The sequence below is a fragment of the Drosophila hydei genome, unplaced genomic scaffold (assembly GCF_003285905.1).
Source record: "Drosophila hydei strain 15085-1641.00,03,60 unplaced genomic scaffold, DhydRS2 tig00000001-arrow-pilon, whole genome shotgun sequence".
Taxonomy (NCBI): Eukaryota; Metazoa; Arthropoda; class Insecta; order Diptera; family Drosophilidae; genus Drosophila; species Drosophila hydei.
The window spans coordinates 11,333,496-11,360,223 of record NW_022045643.1 but is presented as its reverse complement, the minus strand read 5'-3'; the positions used below and the strand labels follow the sequence as shown (position 1 = coordinate 11,360,223).

At 42.3% G+C, this 26,728-nt stretch overlaps 4 protein-coding genes across 5 annotated transcripts; 2 read left to right on the top strand and 2 right to left on the bottom strand.

Moving 5' to 3' along the window:
- The first annotated feature begins 1,467 nt into the window (after positions 1 to 1,467).
- Positions 1,468 to 2,255, top strand: LOC111600989. Its single transcript, XM_023317381.2, has one exon. The coding sequence runs from the start codon at positions 1,491 to 1,493 to the stop codon at positions 2,253 to 2,255; it is 765 nt and encodes a 254-aa protein (XP_023173149.2). The 5' UTR covers positions 1,468 to 1,490.
- A 1,443-nt stretch (positions 2,256 to 3,698) lies between these two features.
- On the bottom strand, positions 3,699 to 4,556 carry LOC111600948. Its single transcript, XM_023317319.2, has one exon. It carries the CDS (start codon positions 4,554 to 4,556, stop codon positions 3,699 to 3,701), a length of 858 nt encoding a protein of 285 aa, XP_023173087.2.
- A 1,799-nt stretch (positions 4,557 to 6,355) lies between these two features.
- On the bottom strand, positions 6,356 to 25,207 carry LOC111600981 (beta-1-syntrophin). 2 transcript variants are annotated; one of them, XM_023317370.2, is made up of 8 exons: positions 24,999 to 25,207; positions 17,019 to 17,318; positions 16,484 to 16,944; positions 8,587 to 8,802; positions 8,199 to 8,515; positions 7,859 to 8,053; positions 7,397 to 7,771; positions 6,356 to 7,327 (listed from the first exon to the last, which is right to left on the bottom strand). In XM_023317370.2, exons 2-8 carry the CDS (start codon positions 17,258 to 17,260, stop codon positions 7,244 to 7,246), a joined length of 1,890 nt encoding a protein of 629 aa, XP_023173138.2. In that variant the 5' UTR covers positions 17,261 to 17,318; positions 24,999 to 25,207; the 3' UTR covers positions 6,356 to 7,243. The 2 variants fall into 2 exon arrangements, with proteins under 2 accessions (XP_023173138.2, XP_023173139.2); XM_023317371.2 differs by having other exon boundaries at positions 8,205 to 8,515.
- LOC111601000 lies at positions 14,164 to 15,140 on the top strand. The gene has a single exon (XM_023317396.2). It carries the CDS (start codon positions 14,280 to 14,282, stop codon positions 15,138 to 15,140), a length of 861 nt encoding a protein of 286 aa, XP_023173164.2. The 5' UTR covers positions 14,164 to 14,279.
- Positions 25,208 to 26,728: the final 1,521 nt, after the last annotated feature.

Below are 26,728 nucleotides of genomic sequence, written 5' to 3'. Positions count from 1 at the left end.
AATTTAAGAAATTTATGCATAATATTTCTATCCCAATTGATTACTAATAAATTTCTTATAAATGCAACTTGTGTGTTTTGGAAAGGAAGAGAAAGATATTTACATATTTAATTTTAATAATAGTAGTAAGCATCCTCAGAGTACAATTTCATCTATATTTAAATATGATTTGCGTGTGAAATAGATTATTTAAATGTCGTTAATGTCAGATTTATCTATTTTACTGGAGGTCATATTCAAATATGAAAATAAATAAACATATTTTATATTATATATATAGACTGGAAAAGAGACAAAAATTATTCAACATTAAGTTAAGCATTCAATTTGATCTGGAAGCCGAAACACAGATGTTACAGTTCTGAAAGCAGTTCTGATAGCAACTTAAATAATGATCTAGCTTAGAGTTTCTGCCATTTATTATCAACTTCATAGAAATAACTTTTAATAGATTGTTGGATATTTATTATATTATTATATTAATAATTTATATTAACTAAGACAAAGCTTTGTAACCAAAAAGTCAAGTATATTTTTGAAAAGTTTTACTCAAGAGTCTGACGACAGCTTTATGACTTCTTCAAAATTAGTCTCTGTAGTAAACTGTATAGTCTAGGCAGTTTGAGCTACTCATGGGACTCACTAGCGGCTCTCTATAGGTTAGTTCGATTGGTTTAAAAAAATATTGAAAAGAGTATAGTTTGGCAGTACATTCTGCTTGATATAATCTATCTATCTATGTGATCTATCAAATCTACTATAGACTCTTCTTACACAGTAGAGTATCGATACTCCCAGTTACGCATGGAACACCCAAGTGGCTAACTATAGGTTAGTTCGATCGTTATCAGAGGACGTGACATGCTACAATAGTTAGTTAATTACTCATAGCCGCCCTTGGTGTTCACCTCAGTGGCAGTCGTTGATCGCATAATATCGATTATAAGTGTTTAATAAATATTCTAACACTCAAGCCCAGACATAATGCAATTGGCAACAAGTTTTCGCTTTCAATTGATGTGGGCAGCTCGTCAATGGTTTGGCCGCTTAGGCTGCGCTTTAGACTTTCCGATCACGTAGGAAACGCATTTTATTTCCATAGAACATGGCGGCGATTCGGACGTGGTGGACGTGGATAAGCAGTCAAACACCAGAAGCAAAACAAATGCAAAATATTCAAAGCAATATACATATATTTCTATATATAAATTTGTGTATATAAAATATAAAGAAATAAAATAAATCAATAAATGTGATAGCCGTACGCCTAATGATGTTCCACGTATGTGCATGTCCCGATATTACGACTCGACATGGAACGGAACGAAATGAGACGACTCTCGCTTTCATTGCCAGTTACCTAGACCCGATGCCCGCCACCCGATAGTCGAGACCTTAGACCCGCCGAGAACATTGTATAAAAACGCCAGACGCATCCGCAGCACAAATCAGTTGACATATATCGTCTCACTCACGATATACAGCACAATATGCAGTGGATATTTGCTCTGGTTCTCTGCCTTTGGGCTACGGGAATTGCCGAGACACGTCAGATACGCATCAATCGGTATGCGGTCAGCGTTCAGGAGGATGACGATCAGCAGGCGGTGGTTCGAGAGCTGAAGCCCACGCCCACACCATATCCAGCAGCTGGCTTCAGACCGGAGGGACGCGGCTTCTGGCTGCCAGGCGAAGCCGCTGCAGAGGTGCTGCCAACTGAGGGCTCAGATTTGGGCACAACTACTACGGAGTTGCCGCTGGATGATGTGATAACAAGCACAACGGAAACTCCCGATTTGAGTACAACAACAACATTGGATTCACTAGATTCCACAACCACAGCGTCGCCCATTGAATTCCGCTCAGGCCGCGCCTTTGCCGGTGCGCCCTATCCACCTGCCGGCTATCGCCCAAGTCGCGCTTTTCTGCTGCCCACCGAGTTGAATCTTGAACAGCAGCAGCAGCAGCAGCAAACAGATGCCAGCAATGTGACAGAGACAGCCGACAGCAACGCCAATCATCCAGTTTGTGGTGTGAGCACAAACCCGCTGAAGCCCACGCCAGAGCCTGGCTCCAAAGACGAGCCCGACGCAGAAAATGTGCTGTTTACTACCAATCTGGGACCAGCTGTGCTGGTGGCCACAGCACCTGCATCCAATGGCATACCTGTGGCCATTCCACTGCGCTCGCAGCCACTGATTCGGGCGCCCCGTCGAGGATTTGCCTATACCACGCATGTGGAGCAGCGTTGGTGAGATGGCCTCCACTGCATATCTCGCGTAAACCTATATCTGTTATCTCTGTATCTCTGTTAAACAGTTTAGTAATAATAATTTCATGTTATGTTTTAATCAAGGTGAAATATATACGAGTTCATCTGTATTTTCCTAATACATATATATTTATCACTTTATGTGCGGGCTTTAAAATATTGTCACGGAATGTGTAACGCAAAGAAGGAAATATCTATGACCTCATAAAATCTATAAAGATATTCCTAGTGTGTTCCATTAGTCGTATTGGCATGGTCACATCCGTTTGTTTGCATATACAAATTTTTAATTATTTATGTATGTATATATATATATATATATATGTGAGTGTGTGTCTATAAATATAGTATAAGAATATGTATATTCCCAAAAAATCATATATCAGTGTATATGATCAAATTAATTTATTGGAATGAGGAAGATGGATGTTTCGCCAAAAAGTGGGAAAGAGTAAGAGAAGGAAATAGAAATTTGAAGCCCATAATAAGCGTAGCAACAGAGTGAGAAAGAGATCAAGAGAAAGAGTGAGAGTGTGACTGAAAGAGAAAGAGTTTTGAGTCAGAGTTTTAGCTTCTGATCGCACACATTTATTCAATGCAAGCCAATTAAATTAAATATTTGAGAAGCGCATAGAGAGGGAACTTCAGAGAGAAGCGGGCACGCACACTCTTAATTTACATTAGGTCAAATCTCGACATTGAAATTTTAATTTTCATACAAAGAGAGTTCAAACAGTGATTGACCAAGATAAATGTTATTTGCGATAATTATATTTCAGTAGCTGTTCAAATTACTGATAACATTCAGTTGTTGAAATATTCAATAAGACTAAAGGTGTCAATATAATTAGCGAATTTCACTGAACTTCAAGCTAACTTGTTAATTTTGAACTGGAACTCATCATGAAGTCTTTTGTGCTCAAGGCATCAGTGTGTCTTGCATTTGAAAAGTCTTAAGCTAAAGTCCAGGCGGAGATCGGCACACACGGATGTAACCAACAATGAAGACGATTCAGAAGTCGATACGGCGTAAGCACTCCCCAGATATTATTTAAGGAATAACAATGCACATATCGAGCTGAGTCAGCCAAAATTCATTCATGCGCCTGAGACCGTCGTTTGATTGATGTGCCATTCCATATATAACCGCATGAATGTGGCTTTAAATAGCCCGACACAAGGTAAGATCTCAAATGTAATTTTCTGCAGTCCTTAACTCCCATATATAAGCTCTCTTATCTCTGCAAAGTAAACAGTTGTCCAGTTTCACACTCCTCTTGTGTCAGATATATATAAATTGTTTATTAAATTCTTTTTTTTTAAACTAAATTAAATTTCGTAACATTTTCGATAATCGTATTGAACATAAAAACAAACTTTAACTTGAGCACTGTGCATGGGTAGGTGCTTGCTCAGACATCGATAGTCAACGCAAATTGTGTACATAATTAACAATCAGGGGATCATCGAGGCTGGTGGGCACGATTTCCACAGAATGCACCACTGGCTGCAAATGGACATCGCTGTCGATGTGCGTGAAGCTGCCCAGCTGCAGTTCGTCATGGGTGGAGGGAGCTGTGAGCTCCGACAGGTCGGCCAGGCTGCCATCCAGCAGCACGTACTCGGCCTCCGGCTCGACGAGGGCCAGCTCAATGGCCACATTGTTGGCAGCGGCTGCCTGTGGCTGTTCGGCAATTGCAATTGTGGCATTGTCTGTGGCCACGGCCACGGCTACATTGGGCTGCACCGAGTCCTCTGAGGATATTGTCGCATTGATGGCGAACAGTTTTGTTGTCTTGTGGTCGCTGGCTTCCTTTGGTACCGTTGTTGTTGCTGTTACTGTTGTTGGTGCTTCACTGTACTCGGTTGTAGTGATGACCTCCGTTGTAGTTGGCAAGCTGCCCTCCCCACTGCCAGCAGCGGCTGTTGCATCGCTCTCGTCTGGCTCCTCGAACTCCACTTCCGCTGGCCGCTTAGCTGGCGTACTCAACAGCAGCAGCTTAGCCGACTTCATTTGACCCACACTCAGGTCACCAGCAACGGTGCCGGGCGCAGGATCAACACTAGCCCAACCAATTTGCACCGTCGCATCCTTGTCGCGACTTTGTGCCACCTGTGCGGTCGTTACTTCAGGCTCCACAGTGGTGCTGGCTTCCTCGGTTAGCCCACTGCTTATTGTGGTTGTCTCCTGTTGCTCCTCTGGCCGTATGACAGCCGTCCGTACGCTGGCCAGAGATAGCAGCAAGCATGCTATGTAAATGCCGTATCCGTATCCTTTCCACATATTTTTTATTTCTGCTCTAGACGTTTGATTCACTATTTAGCTGTGCTACTAAGCGCTGACGTTTTCCAGCCGAGCGTATTTATAGCTGCTCAACAAATTCTAGCGGCCAACGCCCGTTTATCCATGCCCAATCTCAGGCACCTGTCATAATTTTAGCCCTGAAGCATTTAAATCGACGCGCTGCTTCCGCATGCTGCCCAAGCCGGAAATGTAATTCCCTCTGTGTGTGCGTCTGTGTGTGTGTGAGCGGGTGTGTGTGTGTGCGGTTGGCTGCTCTATCCAGTGTCTCAGTCGTGGTCATCGTGTCAACGTGGAGGCCAAAAGGCGGACATCGTTCGCTACACCTTAAACCTGCCCGTTGACCGCAATGATGGTCACAGAGTCAGCCCCAAAATCGCTTTACATATTCCCCAACTGACCCCCTCCCCCACTCGCCCACTGCTCTTTAACAACATGTACTTGTACTTGTTGTTGCTGCTGCTGCATGTTTGCCAGCAGTCGATTTGAGCTTGTGTTGGTGATGAGCAAAGTTTGCGGCTGACCAGTGCCACTCGTTGAGCATGCCGGGCACGTACACTTGGTGACTTTGTTTTCGTCTTAAATGCGAATTGGGAAAATTGAAATAAATAGCCGCATGTTCTCATACTCGTAGTAGCTCACATACACCACATATATCTATTGGTATGTAACTTATAAGCGTCTAACAGGCCATCGCAGCTCAATAAAGGCCGAGAAGCAGGCAGCACCTAAAGCTTTAACAGGGAAGCTATGTTTTATGAAATTTGTTAAATTGATGTAATGACTTTATCACATTATAGTTTTTTTAAAGCTTATTTAGTTTATTTATTAATAATGCTAACAGCAGATATGAGCAAGTCACTGAAGTAACATGAGAAGTAAAAACGAATCAAATAAGAAATGTTAGAGGGAAGAGAGATTGAAGAGATTAAAAGAGAGAAAGGGAAAAAGTGATGATACTAGATGAACAAAATAACTTATTCATTTGAAACTTATAATCAAAGCTTGGAAAGTAGAAAATGCGAGATAAATTTTCTTTACTTACACGAAGTCTGATTTGAAGACTAGAAAAACTAATTTAAGCAGCGATCAAGATTAGATTTTACTCTTAACATCAAACGTTGCTTGTCCAGCAGCTTCCTTTTAATTCGAACTCAATAAAATCTCTTGAAGTGCCGCTTGCAGTCATCAAAATCGATTTCCTCAATCGCTGAAACACGCTTAAAATACAAATTTAGTTTCCTGTTTCTTAATCAATAAAAAGTCAAAAGAAACATAAGACTCTTTTGGATGCACAAGTTTGTAATCAACAACGTGGCTTGAACTCTTAAGCAAGAGAAATTATTATTAAAATTATTATTGCTTTTGCTTTCCAAACTTTAACCAAGTAATTCTCAAATGAACAAAGTTTAAAAAGAGTTGCAAGACTAAGCCGACCCAGCTGCGGTGGATGATGCTGTTACAACGGAATGCTCTTCATATGGCAATGCAGACAACTTGCTGACTTTTTGGCGGCTTGCACCTTACTAAAGTTGGTAACCAGCAAACTTATGTCCTTGAGCCTGACGACTTGATAAGCTTTGAAGCCTGAAGCGACTTTATTTTACCGACATATCCAGGTATAAAATCAAGCTGGGTGCAAAGCTTACTTAGCTGAAATGAAGCCAAATGTGTAAGGAAAAACCCCATAGAAATATGCAAATGTTGTTTGTATTATGTATATATATAAGTTTATTATCGAAGATTCAACACTACTTATGTTAAAAATACATATTGTACGTCTTAAGTTTATGATTCTATGTTGATTTTCTTGGTTGTTGTGGGGACTTGTGTTCTTTTTTATTTTCAATTTTTAGCGAAATTTCTAATTTCATAGAACGAATATGTGATGTTTATATGTTGGTTTAATGTATAATAATTGCGTATGATCGATCGATGTTGTACAAGAAAAGTGGGTTAGGAAATGTCTGAGAGTTCTCGTATATGAATTGATAGTAGGTATTTTAATGAGAACGATACAATTTCGAATTCTCCGCTATGCTTTAGGGCCTAATACATCGAGATATGTGTGCTTCGTTTAGATACAAGATACAATTAGTTAAGTACAATTACGATAATTATTGTTCAACGTGTGTGTATTCAATGTAGATATCAGATTTGCATTTAGATATTCGTTTTCAAATTGGATTTCATTTCATTCATCATAAATTTCCTCTCGTGTTTTGTATTTAGATGGTATATTATTTGTGTGTATATGACACACGCCCGTATAAAATGAATTTACGTCTACTTACAATGTAAAAATGTTTTGGTTTGTGCTTGTCGGTATTCGATTTAGTTCTCTTCTCGAAAGATACTACTTTGCTATACTTTGATTTAATTCTGTTTTGTTCTGTTTTGCTAGACTTACAAATAGCCCATTAGCCATCGGGAAGCACAAAATGCTCACTCGCACTCTCCATCTGCTGGCTTGGATATCCCCTCAAGCGCCATTTAACAAGCAAACAAGATTCTTATTACTTAAATGAAAAGTGTTAAATTTGCTCTTTTCTAGAGAGCATATTTTATAAAATTAAAAAATGTAAATTTGATTTATTATTTTTGTTTCTCAATCTCCAAATTATTCCCTTTGATGCTTGCAAGAGCAGATGCTCCAACTGCCAGGCCGCCTAGGCGATATTGTGCACCTTCGCCGATAGGCAATTGTGCACCACGAATACAACGGGCTTTGGACAGCATTCCATGTCCAGTTCCTGCATAGAAGGAGATAGGGAGATAGAATATGAGTTCAATTGCATAATTAATAATTTGCAGGCACTCACAATTTCGCCATCCTCGCCAAAGTCCAAATACAACATGCGAGCGCCATCATCCGCCGAGCCTTTCAATTTGTCGAATGCGAACTGCCAGAGCTGCGTTTTGTTGGTCGCCGACGCCGCTGTGGGCGTCGATGAGGCAAAGCCGCCGCAATCGTATAAGAAGAAGCCGCGATTTATGTGCACAACCAATTGACACTGCCTGCCCTGGTAGAGGCAGCGAAACGAGAACTCCCGCTGCAAATTGACCGCCTGATGGGAGCCCTGGACCAGAGCACGCGCCCACGCAGCCATATCCCGATGCGTCTCCGAGCGTAGCCAATAAACCAGCACACCCCGCGCTGTGCCGCAGCGCACGCAAAACACCGTTGTCTGCTGGCCCTGTTGGCGGTGAGGTTGGAAAATTTAGTTTATTAGCTTATTGAATACTCCGCCTCTCTAGCTCTCTCTCCTTCTCTATCTACTAACATTTAGGGAGGAGTTGTTGCCAGCGCCGGCCAGGCGAGTTGTGGCCAGCGCATAGCTCTCCACGGGACGACTCCAGGCTTCCACGGACCAGGGTGCGCTCTCGTATACCCGAAACTCCCGCTCGGTGACTGCCACAAAAATGGGCAGCCATTTGTCGCTTTCGTCAGAGCTCTCCGAACTGGACCGTCCGCTCGGCTAAAGGATTGTAAATATTGTATAATATAATGTCAGTTTCAATTTATCATTTTATTTATTTATAGCCCGAGTCTAAAAACGACTCTATTAGATGAAAGGCTTTTTGGCTTAAGCATTCAGGGTTGGCAAAAGAGGGGAAACTTACACTTACCACCTCGCCGGCGACGCCACCGCTGTTGGATGTACCGCTGCCGCCGCTGGCAGCGCCACTGCCGCCTCCGCCGCCGGCGCTGCCTGAGCTGCCGCCGCCGCCACTTAGGCGTTTGCTCAGCCATCCAATGTGCTTGAGCTCCCCGATGAGAGCCGACAATGCACGATTCGCCTCGAGCAGGGAGCGCTGCGTGCTGCTGCTCATGGCCGAGTGGAGCGCATTGAACCAGACCAAAGCTTCCGCAGAGTCGCCCGCACGCAAAATGCACGAGTGCACGCCATCCGGCGAATGGAGCTCCAGGCAGCGGTTCTCTGCAAGTGCCAAGAGCAGTTCAATTTCGGGATTAGGCTTAGCCAAAGACCAAACAGCAAGGACCACTCACCCGGATCGATGTACTTGAGATTGCGCGCCAGATGCGTCAGCTGCAGCGGTATGTAGCGCGTATCGGCACGCGGCGTTGTCTTGGGCGTTGGTGCTGGCGGAGATGTGGGCGCGCCCGGACCCAGTGGGCAGAGGAACGCGCGCTGCAGCTCCCAGCCCACCTCAGAAATAATGCTCGCCTTGCGGAAATAGGGCGTCACCTCGCGCAGAAATTTAACTGCAAATACAGACATCAATACACGAAGCACATGAATATGCATGCCAAAGCAATTCGAGCCACCGCCGTGCGGTGCCACCCGCTGTGTGCATCAGGATGTGTGTGCGATGGCATCAACCACAGCAGCCCAGCCAGCATTCAATCAGTCAGTCCTTGCCGACGCCTGAGCGTCAAACACAAACGTTGCGGCTTAAATTCATTAGAGTTTCCGCTCCATTTTTATTCGATTTTGCACACATGCCCAGGACCAAAGACACGCACACTGACACCAAATCAATTGCCAGGTGTTGAATTCAGCATAAATGCTTCGACTTTAAAGTAGTTAAATCTCACAGACATTTCAAGTTTTAAAAACATATACGAATAAGAAAGCGTGTATCACTACCCCAAGAACGGGAATGCCTCTATTATTTTCATTTGCTTACAGATCACAAATAAATCCAATAATAATTATAAGAGTTATACAGTCGGTTGGGCCAGATACCTGGACTCAACTAGAGCAATGTTAAAGAGTAAGTTAGGTGTTCGAAATGTTGGAGCTTGAATGGGTATTTAAACTGTATATTTGCGGAGGGTGTCTTAAGGTATTAAATATATATAGCTTTTTTTTAAGTTTTTTTTTTTTGTTAAAACATTAATTTGTTAACAATAAAACTACGTAACCGGATGGCTTGAGCTCCATTGAGATCAATCCATATATTTACCTACTTTACATATTTAACTTTTTTAAGTTATGTGTAAAACAATTTGGAGACTCAACGATTTAAGCAAGCTTAAGTAACTGAAGCACTATTCCTTTTAAATCGATTTCATAAACGAGATTGAAAAAGTTATCGATTGTTTGAAATGAACTTGAACTGCGCGTGCTATAGCAAAACTTTCTTGTAGAATTTCAAATTTATAATTCGCTTAATACATCGAAGCACACAGTCGTACAAATGGACAGAGAGACAGACGGTGCTAAGCCGATACGCCTAACGATGCTGATCAAGACATCAAGACGTTGCATGCTTAAAAAAATTATTACAATCTAAATAACCATTTGCCATAGACTCAAGAAATGTACATCTAAATATAAATTGTTTAATATTTTAAAGTATTATTTTAATCAAAATTTTGTCTCAATTTATAGCGCAATTAGCATAGTCTGAATATTTGTTAGAACTCTACAACATTTGCTTCACTGTGCAGCTGCTATGGAAATGCTGAGCGCAGGTGGCTTGTAGTAGATAGATACTCGTTTATCTGGCTCTCGAGTCCGCTGCATGGGTGCATGAGTGTGTGTGTGCCTTCCGCCCACAACATTTGCACATTTCCGCTGGCGACGTTGTTGTCGTTCGAGTGATTTTGAAATTCAATTTTCACACTTAATGCCAACTGTTGGCAGCGCCTTGCGGTTGGCGAGTCGGAGGCTGGCTCACTTTGTGCGGCTCAATTCGTGCGCTTAGCCCCAACTAATTAGAGCAGACCGGGCTGAAATAACCGTCTCACAGGCGCCCCACCGACTCCTTCCACTGCTCTCGCAGTGGCTCACTAATTGCTTGGCATTTACGTGCACCAAATGGGCTACGAGTGGACGCTGCCTCTAAGCTCACAGCTCAGCAAACATTTACATATAGAAATATGCAACCGACGACCAACAGACAAACAAGCAAACAAACAACTGAGTGGGCAACAACAAAAAACACAAAAAATGTTGCCTAGCGTGAGGCGCTGCTGGCACATAAGTCGTGGAAACGGGAGCGGGGAGCAGCTGAGCCTGAAGTGCACTGAAATCCAAACAACAAAACCAACAAAGTTTAGAAACAACAATAACAACTGTAATAAGTTGTGCAAATTTTTGCATTTCAGTGTAAATAAAGTTGCAATTGCAGAAAACAGAAAACTGTAAACTGAAAACTGAAAACTGAAAAAATAAAAGCAAACATAAACATAAATAAAACAATTCAACTGCAAATGCTGTAAGCCAAATGTAAACTAGTCTTAATACCTTTGCCACATACACTTCAAGTAAATAACCTGCTCTGACCTGCACTCAGCTGCAAATCCAAACAATTATTAACTGTTTACACATTTATATAAAAGAATATTAAAAAAAACTATTTGATATATAATTCATATTAAAATTTAATGGTAATTGGGAGTAACAGGTTAAAGGTAATGAATGGTTTTAACTAATAAATATTATAAAACATTTATATACATATTTCTGAACAATTTATCGGTTTGATATATCCCCACAAAGCTGGCTATATATTTTCCTGTTTCCGATTTTATTTTAAAGCTATATATATTTAATTTTGTATGGAAATTGCAAACGTAGCTGGCTTCAATTTCTGAATGACTCGATTTAACATGGGCGTTGCTATTCTGGCAAAATCAACTCAAATGTTTTCATCGAATTGACTTTGCTTTGTCTTCTTCAGTCCTGCTGCCATCTCGATGTCTAAAGATCCAAAGATCCAGACTCTTGTAATGCTTAAACAATGCAAATAATTTCTTAATAATTTAATCGGAACTTCCGCCCAATTTTGATAAATTATTCATAATTGAATGACAATATTTACTGTATATTTAAACAGCTGAATGTTATGCACCTGTCGAAATATGAATATTGAAAATAGTAATACTCTGGTTTGGTCAGCCAAGCTTCTATAAGCACATTTAACATTTCAACATCGTAATATAAAAATATATATTTGTTTTAAAAAGCATTCTATGTATATAAAAACATCAAATTCCATCTTTCTAATTTCAGAAAACTTAAGATGGATTATCTTTCTGGTAAAACTAATTCATCGCAAATAACTTACAATTTTTTTAAGACTTTTTTCAAAATAAAATCATACTTAATAAAAATAGCTAAATATATTTCAAATTGAAATCGTAATACTTGTTTAAATTAACATTCTCTATATACAAATATTTAAGCAATTAGATAAGTTGAAAATAATTATTTGTAAAATGTTTTTTCAATTTTATTTTATTTCTCGTTTCCGAAAATAGAGCAAAAGCTGCATAAAGCGCAAGTGGAGATTAGTTTTTTACACCTTTGGCAAGGCAGCGTGAAGCGGTGCGGGAGCTGCACCTGACCGCCCGCATAAATCAAGCCGGAAAGTAGCCAAAGTAGGCGTGGCAGTGGGCGCACAAATATGATATCAAGTGCAGGCGGCGTTGCTGGCGCTCTCGCAAATCGTGCGTTAAAACTTTGCACAAACTTTTTAGAGTAAAATCTCACGCGCTGCGTTCCGGAAAGGAAGAAGAATTTGTTTGGGGCTGCGAGGAGAGTTGGAGCGGTGGCTGGGCGGGTTTTTAGATGCTGGCTGGCAGACCCACAAAAGTATGCCAAGCTGTAAAAACCATTGCTAATGGACTTTTGGTAGGCAGGCAGTGTGAATGGGCAGGGCGAGGGATGTGGGCGACTGAATCCTTAGCCAACTGTCGTCGTCGTCGACGCCTTTTGCCTGGGCGACGAAATCTGCCGTTGACATTTGGCAGTTGGAGTTTGGATTTTGTGCAACTGGACGGCAAAAGTTGGGGCTCAGAATCCCAGTTACAGCCGCCAGCTTATTTAAATTACAATAAGACGACTGAGACGACGACGGCCAACTCGACTCAACAGAGGCGAACGCCTGAGTCTGGCAAACAACTTGGCCAAGTTGTAAATTGAAGTTCGAGCCAACGGCAGAGGCATGAGGGTTGAGGGCTAAGTCTGAGCCTGAGCCCGAGCCCGAGCACAAGCCTTCAGCCCAACCAAGCGGGAGCAGATCGCTGTTAAGCATTTACGCTATGCGATTGCCCTTTTGGCTGTGATTTGGCCAGGGATTGTCATGGTAATGCTAATGGATGCTTGTGCCATTTTACGTGCTTATAGATCTGGGCCAATTTAATTTAATGAACCGCCCCATTCAAATTATGAAAGCTGCCTAAATATGCACACACACAAACAGCAATAACAAAAGGCGCATTTGGCATACGCTATGTGCCAAGGGATACATTGACTGACCCATGGATGTTGTAACGATAAATCAAATATCGAAATATACATAAGATGACAAACTTAAAAAAATATAACTTAAAAGATATATTTGTAAATAAATAATAGAATGCGGACTTATAGAACTCAGAACTTGCTTTAATATAGATAATAGAGATAGCAAAGTTTGAACCGAAGTATATTAAATATTCTTCTTATAAAAAATATGCATGTATATGCTATTTTATAATATATATGTAACAATATATATTTATTTATATTTTTTTATTATTTATTTTATTAAGTTAAACTGAAGCTTAAATTGATTGCCTCAGCAAATTCTACAAACAATATTTATTTGTTATGAAATTAAATAATATCAAATAATGTTTATATAGTATAAAAATCTGCTATTGAATTGACTTTAATATAAAACTGAAATAACAAATTTGTTTATTGAGCACTTTACGAAAATATTTTGAGCTCTAAGTCTCTTATTTAGGTGGAACTTTAGCTGTTTACTAAACAAAAGAGTCTGGAAATTAGTTTAGCAATGTTTAATAAATATTTAATAAGGAAAAGTTAAGGAAGACAAAGTAATACCAAAAAATTAATACTTTGTTGATACGCAACTAAATTTACCACAAAATAATTTCTGAGTTAAGCATGGAAGTTATGCTAAGAAATATCCAAAATATAAAATAATTGAAACTAAAATTAAAATATTAAATTAGCCACATTTGATAAAGCAAGTAGGGAATGATTCAAATGTATCTAAAATTGAACTCTTTTCATTAAAAATTATTGCAAATAAATTACATAATTAAAAATAACAAAAAACGCAAAATCAAGTTGACAAATATAACTAGAAGCCAGACTAGACCAGGTTGATGTCAATGGAAATCCTTGGCAAATGATGATAATTTTTTTAGTCACAACATAAATATATATCTCTCATGGAGTAGAGCATTGCAAATGCGACAAATGACTTTTGATTAGTTTCTCGACATTTATTCGCTCTTAATTTTTGGGGCGACGAAACTTTGGCGAAATGGATCAACGACATGTGCGACGAGCTCGTCAGCTGCCTAGCATGCCACTCACGTTGGCGATGACGACGCAGCCGTCATGGGCATCGCAACGGACGTGGACGTAGAAGTGGAGGTGGAGCTGGAGATGGAGGTGGACGTGCCCAGAGGGCTCAGGGCGGAGGTGGAGGTTGTTTCATATTAAAGCGTCGTTAACATTGAGCTTGATGGCTGCTTTGATGGGCTTCGATATGTTTTTAAATGCGCAAATATTGCGACTCGTGTCCCATTTGCATTGCCGGGCAAGAGTTATCGTTATCATAGCCGAAATATAAGCGCAGCTGACCTTGCGACCATTACTGAATTCTGATGTAGAATCCCTGCCAGCCCGCCTGACCGGTTTATGTACTATAAAAGCAAGTGCACCCACAGCAGCCAGTCACATACCGTTAACAATCGTTCAACGAGCAACAATGAAGACCTTTGCTGGAATATTCCTGATGCTTCTGCTGGCAGTGGCCAGCTTAGCAATGCCGCAGCGTCGTCAGCTGAAGAGCCAACGTCAAGTGGAGCTATCCAGCACGCCGTATCCAGCAGCTGGCTTCCGGCCAAAGATACCATTCGATCTGCCCAGCGAAAGACAGCCCAAGCTTGAGGAGCCGCTGGCCACCACAACAGCGGCAACGGCCAAAACTGAAGTGGAAGACTTTGGCATCACAGAAGAGCAAAGCACCACCACCGAGCTGCTGGAGCAGGAGGTGCAGGTGAATGCGCGCACACCGGCCAACACTTATGGACCACCCAACCAGCCACCAGCAAGTCGCGATGATACCGTAGAGGTGGTGGCCCAGGCACCCGCTCGAGACTTTCAGCCACCCGTACGCGAGGCTGCGGAGGATTTTGCAGCTGTTGCCATTGATGGCATTGCTGCTGAACAGCAGCCTGTTGCTGATCTGCCTGCCTTGGAGCAGCCCGAGACGACTGAGCTGAGCGATGAAGAGGAGCTGCCCACGACCGAGGTTGCCCTCAAGGTGGCCGCCACACCCGCCAACACCTACGGAGCGCCCAATACGCCCGCCAGCAGCTACGGCGCACCCGAGCTCGAGGAGCCCGACAACGAACTGGAAGCGGAAGAGTCACAGGTGGAGCTGGTCGAGGAGGCGGAGCAAGAGCTAAACGAAGCTGCCTTAGGTCTGGCCAGCGGTCGCCTAGTGCTGCTGCCCATTAACGCCGCCGGCGCCCAATTCGGACGCCTCATTCTCGCAGTGGAGCAGCCCAAGCAGCAGCCTTTCAGACGCCAACGTGTGCGCAGTGAACGCCTGCGCCGCAACTAAATCCAGCCAAGCCAAATCCTACTCTCTGATATACGAACTACAAATGGTATTAAATATTTGCAGCCAGCCTTTAAGCACTTGTTTGTTTTCCAGCTGTGCCGGAAATGGAAATGGAAATGGAAATGGAATTGGCTGCACCAGAGTCAATTCTCCATTCGATGTGCGTGTTTGCACACAGATGGAAGTTGGCGCAGCACAGCTCAGCGCAGCGCAGCTAAATTGTCCTCCATGGTTCATTGCATTGTTTATGCGTTCTGTTTGCCTTTGGACTTTAGTCGTTCGACTCGAGTCTCACGTCTGGCACAGCCAATTGCCTAATTGATGCTTATTGCAGTTGCTACACTTCGCAGTAAATCGTTGTCGGGGGAGCGAGCGCTTTGTCGAATATCAAATACTTCTAGCCAGAGCAAATAATGCGTGGGATGAAGAGGAGAGTTCTTCTTCTTCAGTCTCTATTTGGATAGGAAGATTATATTGCAGAGTATCTGATAGTTGATCAGTTCGTAATGCATTTAAGGCACTGTGCCTCTTGCCACTTCAGCTGATGAAAATATAGTGCGTAGCATTCATTTTAATTCGCACGGCAGTGGCAACTGCGCCTTTGCTGGTGCTGCTGTTGCTGCCACGCCCACGCCGCCCACAATGGCATAGCAACTATGTATTTTGGGGCCATTTTGATCAAATGGAAAGAAAACTTTTCTCATTACTCATTGCCAAGCCAAGGCAAACAAACAAACCAACGAACCGACGAGCCAGGCCAACAAACCAGCGCAACTAACGGCAGTCAACAGCTAAGAGTCAACAGGCAGCGGGCCGAGGGCTGAGGTCTGAGTGGGTTGGAGTTGATGGGGGATTTATAACAGTACACAGCTGCAGCTGCAGCAGCATCAGCAGCAATAGCAATAGCAATAGCATCAGCAACAGCATCAGCCGGCAGTAGCTAGCCATGTTGTACTGACTAATCCCACGTATGAAGCGTTACAGCTACACTGAGCGAAACAAGAGTGTCAACTGCAAATGAAAATTGTTTTACATTTTAGAACTTGGCCAAAATCTCACAGTTTCCTGCTGCTATATAGAATCTAATAGAGACAGCTGAACTACTCTTGAGCTTCTCTATTTACAACAGCAACTTTTCGCACAGTGTATCGCCTGATACAGCCCCAGCTACCAACTTTGTGCTTGTTAGCTCCACTCGCTCAATGGCACTTTTTGAGCACTCACTCGTTCTATCTAGCTTTTTTGTATCTATCTGCAGGCCAACTATGGACAAATGTTTTGGGCAAATAAGAATGTCAGGATTAAGCATGTTTATACATTTGCTTCGGATTGAGGGTACGTACCTTCCAGGTCCACCACACGACCGGCACGCTTTAGAGCACGCACTGCCTCGTCGTGGGTGGCATCGCGCAGCTCCTCGCCGTTGACGGTGAGGATGGCATCGCCCACGTAGAGGCCTTTGGCCTGGTCGGCGGCCATGCCTCGAAAGATCTTTGAGATGAGGATGGGCATGCGGTTCTCGCGGCCTCCTTTGATGGATATGCCCAGGCCGTTGTTGTCGGACTTGATGATGCGCACGTGGCGCTTCTGATTGGCCACATGATCAGGTACATCGCACATATCCAGGCCACCGGCGTCCGCATTATTGTTGTTGTTCAGGCAAAGATCGCCGTTGTCGTTGTTGCCGGTGCCAGTGCCCACGGAGCCATCCAGCTCAGTATCCTGGACGACCATGCCCTGTAACGAGGCTGAGCTAGGCAGTGTTCCATTCTGGCTGGCACCTCCTCCGCCACTGTGATTACTTCTGCAAGAGTTCAGATCACGATTCTCCCTCCTTCAATCTCTCTCTCTCTCTCTGAATCTGTTGAATATACATACCCCAACGTGCCATTGAGTGTTGTGGATTGGCCGTCGCTGGAATGATTCGTTGAATCGCATGACTCGTCCAGACTAACTGCCAGAAAGTCCGTTTCCAGCGTCACCATCACTCGGTACCAGGAACCACGCACGCGTGTCTCCAGATTGCCGCAGCGCATTCCCGATGGCGAAGGCGAATGCTGCTGCGGTATGGGCTGCTGTGCCGCAGGCGGCGCGCGCCCCAAACTCGACGATTCCACCATGATGCTAGCTTACAATGGTTGCCTGGCACAGCAATCTACATTGCAGCGTGTGTGAAATCTAAAATAAAAAAGTTTAATCAATGGATTAGCAAACGAAGTGTAACTGATTAACTATCGGAATATCTTTCTCGTTTACTTGTCATACAAATCACATTGTTTCATTAAATATATAACTTATATGCAGTTGAGGCTGCTGCTGTGCGATTAAAATTCCCCTCTTTGACACGTAAATTGTCATTTGTCTTCACTCAGTCTCCCGCTCCCTCTGGTCGTGTCTTAATTCAATTACTATTTCTCTCCATAACTGCTTCGCTTTCTAGCTAACCCCATTTTTATTTAAAAGAAACTCCATTACTTTTACCTAATGTCAACGCTCCTTCTTCCTTACCTACACTTAATCACAATCTCTTGCCTTACCTTACTGCCTCTCCCTCTGTAAATCACAGCTCTTTCCTTTTATTTATACTGTAATGTGATGTCTTAGTATTGTAATATATTTCCTCTAGCACATACTTTGCATTTTCTATCTCTCTATTTCTCTTTTTGTCTCACTCTATCTGTCTCTTTGTCACTCATTCTCCCTCTCTCTTTCTTCTCTTTATGAACTTTGCTCATCACTTAACTCTCATAATTATTTCTACTAATTCCTACACTCTATGCTATTTCACCTTCTCTCTCACAATCACAAATCACAAATCTTCTGAAATAACAGTCTATAAAAGAGAGGAAAGTAATGGAAATATAACGATTTCCTTTGCCATTTCATGCCCCATGCTGGATTGGGCACATTGACACCTTAATTTCCTTGCGCTGCCAGAGAGCATTAGTCAACTCAATATTAATTTAGACAGGCGGCTGTCAGAGGTGAAAACAATTGGGTCTTAACGGATCTCAAATGAAGTGTCCGCAAGGCAACCGCAAATTTGGGACAGGACGCCACAGCATTTGTCATTGTTTTCTGGCCACGATTTATTGCATTCCACGCGCAGGGCCAGCTCCAAGAAGAAGTAGAACAGCCAAAAGGAGTTGGAGTGAGAGACGAATAGATGGAATGCAAATGCAGCGAATTGTGCGCATCCTGTGCATCCGGCACATTCACATCCTTTGCAGCAACAGTCGCCAGCAGCAGCAGCAGCAGCAGCAGCAGTTGCAATTACGCATCTTGTCGCCGCCGCGGGGGGAGTTTTTGTCTGATTTTGTTTTTGACAAGTGACTGTTCCCCTGTGCGCCGCCCCACCCCGCCTCGCCTCCTTTGGCCCAACCTCAATAAACACAGCTTGGGGCAGGCAGACATCAGCTCCTTCTCGCTCTGCGTGTGTGTGGCATTTGTATGTACATTTCCGCTGACGCTTGAGCAGGAAGTAATTTTGCCACTGCACTCGGTCTCTGCCGCTGTCGCTGCCTCTGTCGCTGCCTTAGCAGACGTCGACGTCATCGTCGCCTGAGTCTGTTTACTTTGCAATTTATTGTGCAACATTTGTAATTATTATTGCAATGCTTGCATACTCCTTGGCACTGTTCCCCCCTCCAACCCCTTAGGCAAGGGCTGGCAAAAACTTTTTGAAAAGCGCCAAGTGTGCGAATCCTTGAGACGGCAATGAACACGACGACGACGAAGGCGTCGGGCATGGAAATGGAGACGTGCACGCCGGAGTTGAAGATGACGACGAAGATGACAACACACTCATAATTGTAAGTAAACATAAGCAAATACACACACACCCACGCAGCCAGAGAGTTTTTGTAATTTATTGGGGCTGTTTGAGGAATCAGCCCAATATAAAGTGCATAATATATGAACATGACTTTAATCAAGCTGTTCAGCTAATAGTAGCTAAGGCGCAAGTTAAATTCAAGCAGGTAAGCATAAAATATAAGTTTATGAAAAACCACAATAAAAGACTTTATCCTTTATTGTCTGAGAAAGTTTTTTCTTTCCATTTTTATTTAAAAAAAAAAAAGCTTTTACAACTTACGCAAGTTATAAATGAGCTTTAACATATAAAAGAATGGAGCGCTACCTGCCAGGTAAGCAGAAGGCAAAAGATAATAGAGCCAGTGAATAAAAAATACCTTTTGTGCTCTACAAAATAATGAAATCCACTTACATAGCTAACTAGCTAAAAGATATATATATTTTTGTTTATTGAAAGCACGGCAAATATGTAGAGCTTACAACATTCAAAGTAACTAGCTGACAGAGCCTTTGGCTAAGACCGAACCAAAGTTTAGTGAAAGTCTTCTTAAATAGCTGAACTTTTTATATAATTTATAAAATATTTATTTATAATTTATAACAAATGATATTTAGCTGAGTGCTGTTTGGCTACGCCGATTACACTGCACAACAAGAATTTTATCAGTAGATCAGAGTGGCATTCAGCAAGGAATGAATGAACTTCCAATTAAGTTTTAATTTAAGCTTGTGATGTCAAGCCAAGCCAAGCAGCATGAGCCAACAATATCTGACGACACTTTATAGCCAAGTATCTTACTTCTTGATAGTTCAGTCTCTCAGGTATTTCAGAGGACAGCTGCCTCGATATCATAACGGTCTTTAAGCTTTTCAAACAGTATCTTAATGAGTCAAGTGTTTCAGGACATATATATATAACGCTACAACATTCATGGCAGCCCTCGCACGTTGGCAGACTGTGCCGCTTAACGCCGCTAGCAGCTGAGCCTGTTAGCACCTTCAGCCGAGCAGCCGACTAATCAACGCGCTGTGACTAATTAGACGAAGTCCGTGCGGCAATCCAAAAATCAAATCGAAATATTAATAGCTTGCGGCATAAACAATGTTTCACTGCGTTGGCAGGTTGCTTTTGTTTATTTTTGCTGCTGTTGCTGTTGTTGTTTTCCTTTTTCTTTTTTGGCTGTGTTTGGCTGCTTAATAAGCGCCGGACGTAGCTTGTCGCCGGAGCCGTCTGCCGACTGCGGGGCAATTTTTCATGCTGCGCTTTGGCTAATTTAATGCTAGGCGGCCATAAATTATGCGGCCCCGAAAAGTAGGCAACAAAAAGAGGCGAAATGAAAAGCCTGGGAAATGGCAGCAGCTGCTGCAGCAAACACAAAAACTCTCTCTCTCTCACACACACACACACACACTCATGTGTTTGCAACTTGCATTCAACTCGAAATTTTTATGCGCGCTTTTCAGTAATAGCGTTTTTTTAACGTTTTTTTTTTGAGTTTTGTTTTAAAGTTTTTCATTGCTGCGTTGCGTTTTTTGTGCTAATTTTTTTCTTTCAAAAAAATGTAAAATATGTGAAGCATTTCAGCACTGGGATGTTTTTGTATTGATATACGTATGTGTGTGTGTGGGTTGTGTGTGCAATGAAGAGCGCGAGGGGAGGCAATAAATACGCAAACGTTTGCCTTGAAGTGTTTGCCACGACACTTCGCCCCAAGCCCAACACCAACACCACTCAGCCATATATGTATCTATATATACATATATACATATAGATACGTGTGTGTGTGTGGGAAGTTTTGTGGCAACGCCATCAAAAAGTCATAAAATCATAATTTGTAAACGAGAATTTATTTCGAAAAATATTTATGGCTTGCTCCTTTGCTGCTTCAGTCGCGAGCATTCGCGGAATGTGTGCGTGTGTGTGTGTGTGTGTGCACATGTTTGCGTATAGTCCTTGCTTCATTACGGTCATGTCTGCTGCTGGCACCCAATTGCGTTGTCCTCATCCTCATACTGGCCATTTGCTACCATTAATTTGATGTCAACCTTGGCAAACGTTTTTTTTTTTGCGGTTTCCTTCTGTAATCTGCTCTATAGATAAATCGGTTCAATTGACTTTATGCACTCGCATGTAACAAGCACACTGCCAGCTACATATAGCTGAGACCGTAATGCATTTAGCTGGATAACATCTGATTGAGTTCGCCCACAACTGCCGCAAATGAAGCAAAAGTGGATCGATTTCTTTGACAATCTAATATCGGGCTATCTTTAAGGTAACTAAAATGAAGTTTTCCTATACGAAAATTGAGTTAATATTCCATGTAAAAGTAAATTCATTTGTTAGAGTATAATCAAGATAAATATTCATAAAATAAATGCATTATTTAAATTCTCTTTATTCTTCTTACACTTTATATATCCTAAGCCCGACTCTTCTATGCGCTTCTTATAATGACAACAAACACTGGCAAAGTTTATGGAAATAATTTTAATATTTAGCATAAATATTTTAAGTAACTCTTAAAGGTCCACAAATAATATTTCCTGTGTCTCACGACTATTTGCAAAGTGGATGTCAAGTAAAAATATTGTTTGTTCAACTATTCCTATACGAGTTCCATTATTTTTCGATAATTACAAGCACACACGGCACACACACAACACACACACACACAACCTTTCAACCACATGGTGCTAACGCTTGGCCTTGACACCAACAGGCACTTGCCACCGGCCAACGTTTGGGTGGCATGGAGTTGAAGTTGGAGTGAGAGTGCGATGCCAAGCACTTCGCGTCCACGCAATCTCTGCCGCCGCCAGCGCCCCACAGCCAACAGCCAACAGCCAACAGCCATGAGCCAATCCGTGTGGCTTGCCTCTTAATCATTCTTAACAATGCGGCGTTGGCATTGCCGTCGATGTGCGCACTAAGCAGGCAGCTCGCTCAACTGGTGGCAATCGATATATGCTTATATAAAGCATCTACATAATGTACCGCATATAGTTATAAATTGTACACTAATGATCTTTAAATATACATAATGCCACACACACACACATACACACACGCACGCAGGGGTGGGTGCAGCCTGCGCTGATGCTTTGCTCATTTAGTCGGCTTAGTTTGGGTTTTCTTTAAAGAGAAACTCAAATTGACTTTAGTCTTTGCACTAATGGAAGCTTAGCTGGATTGAATATATAAGAGGTTTCTGATTATGTGAATAATAATACAATATATAAATTGACATATTTTCTGCTTCTACTATTTGTATTCTTAATGGAAGGAAAATCATTAGTTAGACTTTTAAATAGAGCAGACAAATATAATTTAAGTAAAACATTAATATATATATTATGAAACTGAATAAACATATCTTTATATAAATATTAATATTTAATAATATTTATCTCTCTCTCTCACATGCTTCCTCTCTCTTAGTCTCTCCCTCACTCTCGCTCTTTCTCTTTCTGCATATATTAAAGAGCATTCAAATAAATATGTCATGAGGTCCACTATTTGAACCCCACTAACTTCACGGTAAATACTTTTATAATGACATACGACAACAAAGCTATATCGTTTCCATATTCAAATCTGTACTTTATCTTAATATATCTATAATCGTGCTAGATTTATTTGTAAAAACTATTTCTTTAAGCTTCAATTTTTTTTATACTTCTAATATATTATTATATTTAACTTCTAATTCGAAATTCGTTTCTTAAATATGTAATGTAAATAAGTAAATGTGTAATAATAGGTAGTTAGAATATAATTGCAGATTAAATAAATCTTATATTCGGTAAATTTGTTCTCAACTTCAGTTCGGATTCCAAATAATTCTGAATTCTTGCCAAGCCCAACCAAAATAATTTGATTCAGTTTCTTTATTAGTCGCAATTGAGCTTTAGCCAACTTGTTTTTTCTCGATATTATTATAGGTGTTTTTCCTGTTGTTGTTGTTGTTATTATTGTTATTGGCACCCATGCTCGTCCACTTATAAGTCCGCTATTGCGTTTTCATATTTATATATGCTATGTGGGTAACCGCAAAGCCGCCATAAAAGCCAAAAACAAACCTGAGAGACAGACACACGCACACACACCACGCACACACACACAACACACACACACGCACACTCACAGTCGCACACACGTGTTTATTCAGATTTCTACACAGACCCAATTGAAGTTCCCATCTACCCCATGTCAACATGCCGAACTGACCTGACCCGACCTGACAAATTATTCAGCATTGATTAATTATGAAAATGCGTTTATATTGATTGTGCTCTGTGTGTGTGGGCGTGTGTGTTTGCTCAATTCCAGAATGGCAGCAAGCCTTTCGTGCCAGTTTATGTAGATTAGTTGAACACTGGCGCATGGCACGTTGGGGCGAGTTGCCCCATAACAATTACCAAGTGCTGATTGTAACCAATGTTGGGATTATTATTGTGAACTGCCGCTGGCAAACACTCAGCGTCACGCCCACTCCCCAAATCAGGCGAATACAGACAGATGGAACTGTGCAGCTGTGCGATTTCGAGCGTCTGTAATCTTTGTGAAAGGCAGGTGTGCAAGAACGTCATCACGACGTCGCCTTTTCCACTTATTAATTGCCAGTGTCTTGGCATAATTTCCACTCATTTGTCTGTTGAATGCAAGTGGCTGCCATTGTTCCACAAAAGTCAAGAATCTGCTCACGTACGCCATGAATGAGGGCTAACAAGCAGCAGAGGCGGTGAGCCGGAGAGACGGAGCAGGCAGAGGCGTCTGGTTGGCTGGTTGAAATGCAAAATGTGATGATGCAGCTTCATTAAGTGCAATTTAAGTGCAATATCTTTCTTGCGCCGCTTCAGCTCAACCCTCAGCTCCACTGCGAGCTGATGAAAGGCGTAATGACAAAAGGTGCATGGGCTGAGGAGGAGCGCAACGAGGCAGCAGCAAGCAGAAGTTGAGCTAACTGAATGATGCGAACGAGCGCAATGCTCCCATTCCCTAATGCAAGTAATTGCACGACGTTCTGATTAAGTTTAAGTCGAGCGCAATTTGGGCTTCTGTCTTCCTGCAAATGCTAAGCCAAAAAGCGGATTATGTTCTTTCAAATGTAATTTACACGTTGAATTTGAAAGTGACCTTAGAGATATAAATGCTGTCGAAGTATGGGAAGCTCTTCTAATAGCTGCCACTGATGTGGGGGGATTACAAAATAAAATCGTCGTAAATAAAACTGTATTTCATATTAAAAGCAACCCAAGTCGAATGTCCTGAGGCCACATTTAGCTTAAGTGTTTATTTATGCTCGCATATTCGCAGTTTTAACAGCTTTCATTACATACTTAAGCCTTGGAATCATTATATAAAGCATTGCGGCAAAGAGAAAGAAATTACAGTTATCTGTCAGCACACATCGTCAAATGCATGTCAATTATGACTTAAATGCTTAATGCTAATGCCGGCAAAAAGACGCTGGGCGAAGGATAGCGCTTTGACAGGTGGTGGGGGTAAGAGCAGGCGGGGGGCGGGGACGTATGATGGCAAAGTGGCAACGCCAACGCCAACGCTAACGCCAACGACAGCGCTAGCGACAGCGCCGCAGATGATGTTGATGAATGCCGATAGTAAACGGAATTAACTTTCACGCAACATAACGACGCTGACGTCGACGTTGCTGTTGCTGTGGACGTCGACAGCGACGACGCTCCAGCAACTTGAATGAAAGAAAAAGCTTACGCTAATGTCAGACAACGCTGCACAGCACAACTGGAAAAAGCTTTTCGGCAAGCGCGCGTAGTAAATGTGCGGGTGTAGGTGGAGCATGGTTGATGGGCGGGCGGGCGGTCGGTCGGCTGGCTAGCTTGCTGGCTGGTTTAACTGGTTGTATGGCTGTGGGTGGCTGTTAGGTGCGAGGGTAGGTTGAGGGGATATGTCAAACAAACGACGCCGATGACATCGGCGTAGCCGACAGCGTTGCGCTTGGTCAGAGCCTAGCCTATAAACGTTTGTAAATTAATAAACAAATCATGCCCGCCCCTTACCTTAACTTCTCCGCTCGCAGTGTTGGTAAATTTAAATGCTTTTTGGCTCGACGGAAAACAATTAATGCAAAAACTTGGCAGCGACTTTCTGAGGGGGGGACGAAGGCGCATGCGCTAAAACTTGCTGCACTGAAGCATTTCTATACACGCACGCACACAACCACAGCACGCGACTTGTGCGTCTGTGTGTGAGTGTGTGTACTAAGGATTTTCGTTGTAAATTTATTTTTATTTTTATGGCACTGCTAGTTTTTTCCTTTTTTTCTGATAAGAAATCTATTAATTTTAAACAAGCACTAGAAACAGACAGAATAACAGTAGCAGAAGCAACAATGGCAGCCAATTAGTAACTATTATTATTTCGTCTAGCGCTTTTTTTATTATTATTGTTTGTGTAGCAGAAAGCTACGGCGGCAACGGCGACGTAAGCTTTGGCTTCGACGGCACGCAGCAAACCCGTTACCGTTAGAAAATGAACAGCGACTGAGGTTGCAATGCTGGAACAACCAACAGCAAGCGGCGCTTGGCTAGAGCTTTCACTGCCAACGTCGGCGTTAGCGTCGGCGTTGGCGTCGGCGTTGTTGGTGGGGAAGTCTATTAGTATTGGTACATTGCTATTGCTTGGCCGGCAGCAGCAGCAACACGGTTAACAGTCATGTTAACAGAGCTAACTGTTGTTGTGTAACAGGCGTGCGCAGGGTTGCCACACGATCTGTTTATGGTGGCGAACCGTGCTGCCAGATCGGCTAGTTAGCTGGCAATGCTGTAATCTTACAGCTGAGCGCAAGTGGCGCCAAATTTGAACTGCAATAGACACATTAAATAAGAAAATTAGTTTTTAATAACAGGTATAAAAAATAAACGAATTCAGACAGATGATTACACTATTATCTATATATTGGTAAGTTATTGTCTGTATAACCAAAGCTTTTTATTTAGAATGAAATCATTTCTATGGCTTGCCTAAACTGAGTGATTAATATGTTAGTTAAATTTTAGCATTGTGTTTACATACAATTTAGAGTATTTTTTCTGTTGTTTTGTTATTTTTGTGGACAGAAATTTGAACTGCGGGTGCAAACCCGCTTCCATTTCGTGCCGCATAGCACGCGGGTGCTCGAATGCTTCGTTATACGAATGGGAATTCCTGCCAAGCGCTGGCAAGTGCATATTTTCAGCAGAGTTTTTTTGGGAAGGAAAATGTGCCGCTGTGGCAAAAGTTTTCCACGCATCCAACGCATTTCTCACTGCCTGGCAATATCGGTAATCATCAGCGAAAAAAATCGTGTTGCAGCCTCTGTTGGCTGTGTTGGCCGTGTTGCCTGTGTTGCCTCTGTTGCCTGTGGCTGTGTTGACCCGGCTTGGCCAATTATGCGCGCCGCGCGCCAAGTGGTGAAATCGATGAAGATGCACAAATGCAAACGCACTCGGCTAATGGTCAATATGGCTATGATGATGCTGATGGCCTCTTATGTACGATATGTGGCCCGGACAATTATGGCCAAACGGGCAGCTCAACAGCTCAACAGCCACAGCAGCTACAGGTGGGTTGTGGTTGCCTTTTGGCTAACGAGCTGTGAACGTGATTATAACTGCCAGGCCGACATATGAAAATTATGTTCAAAATGCTATTTGCTTCGCTACAACAACAACAACAACAGAAAATACAATGGCCATGCAACCAGAAGCTGAATTCAGATTAGGCAACAGCAAAGCCATCGAGTGAAAAT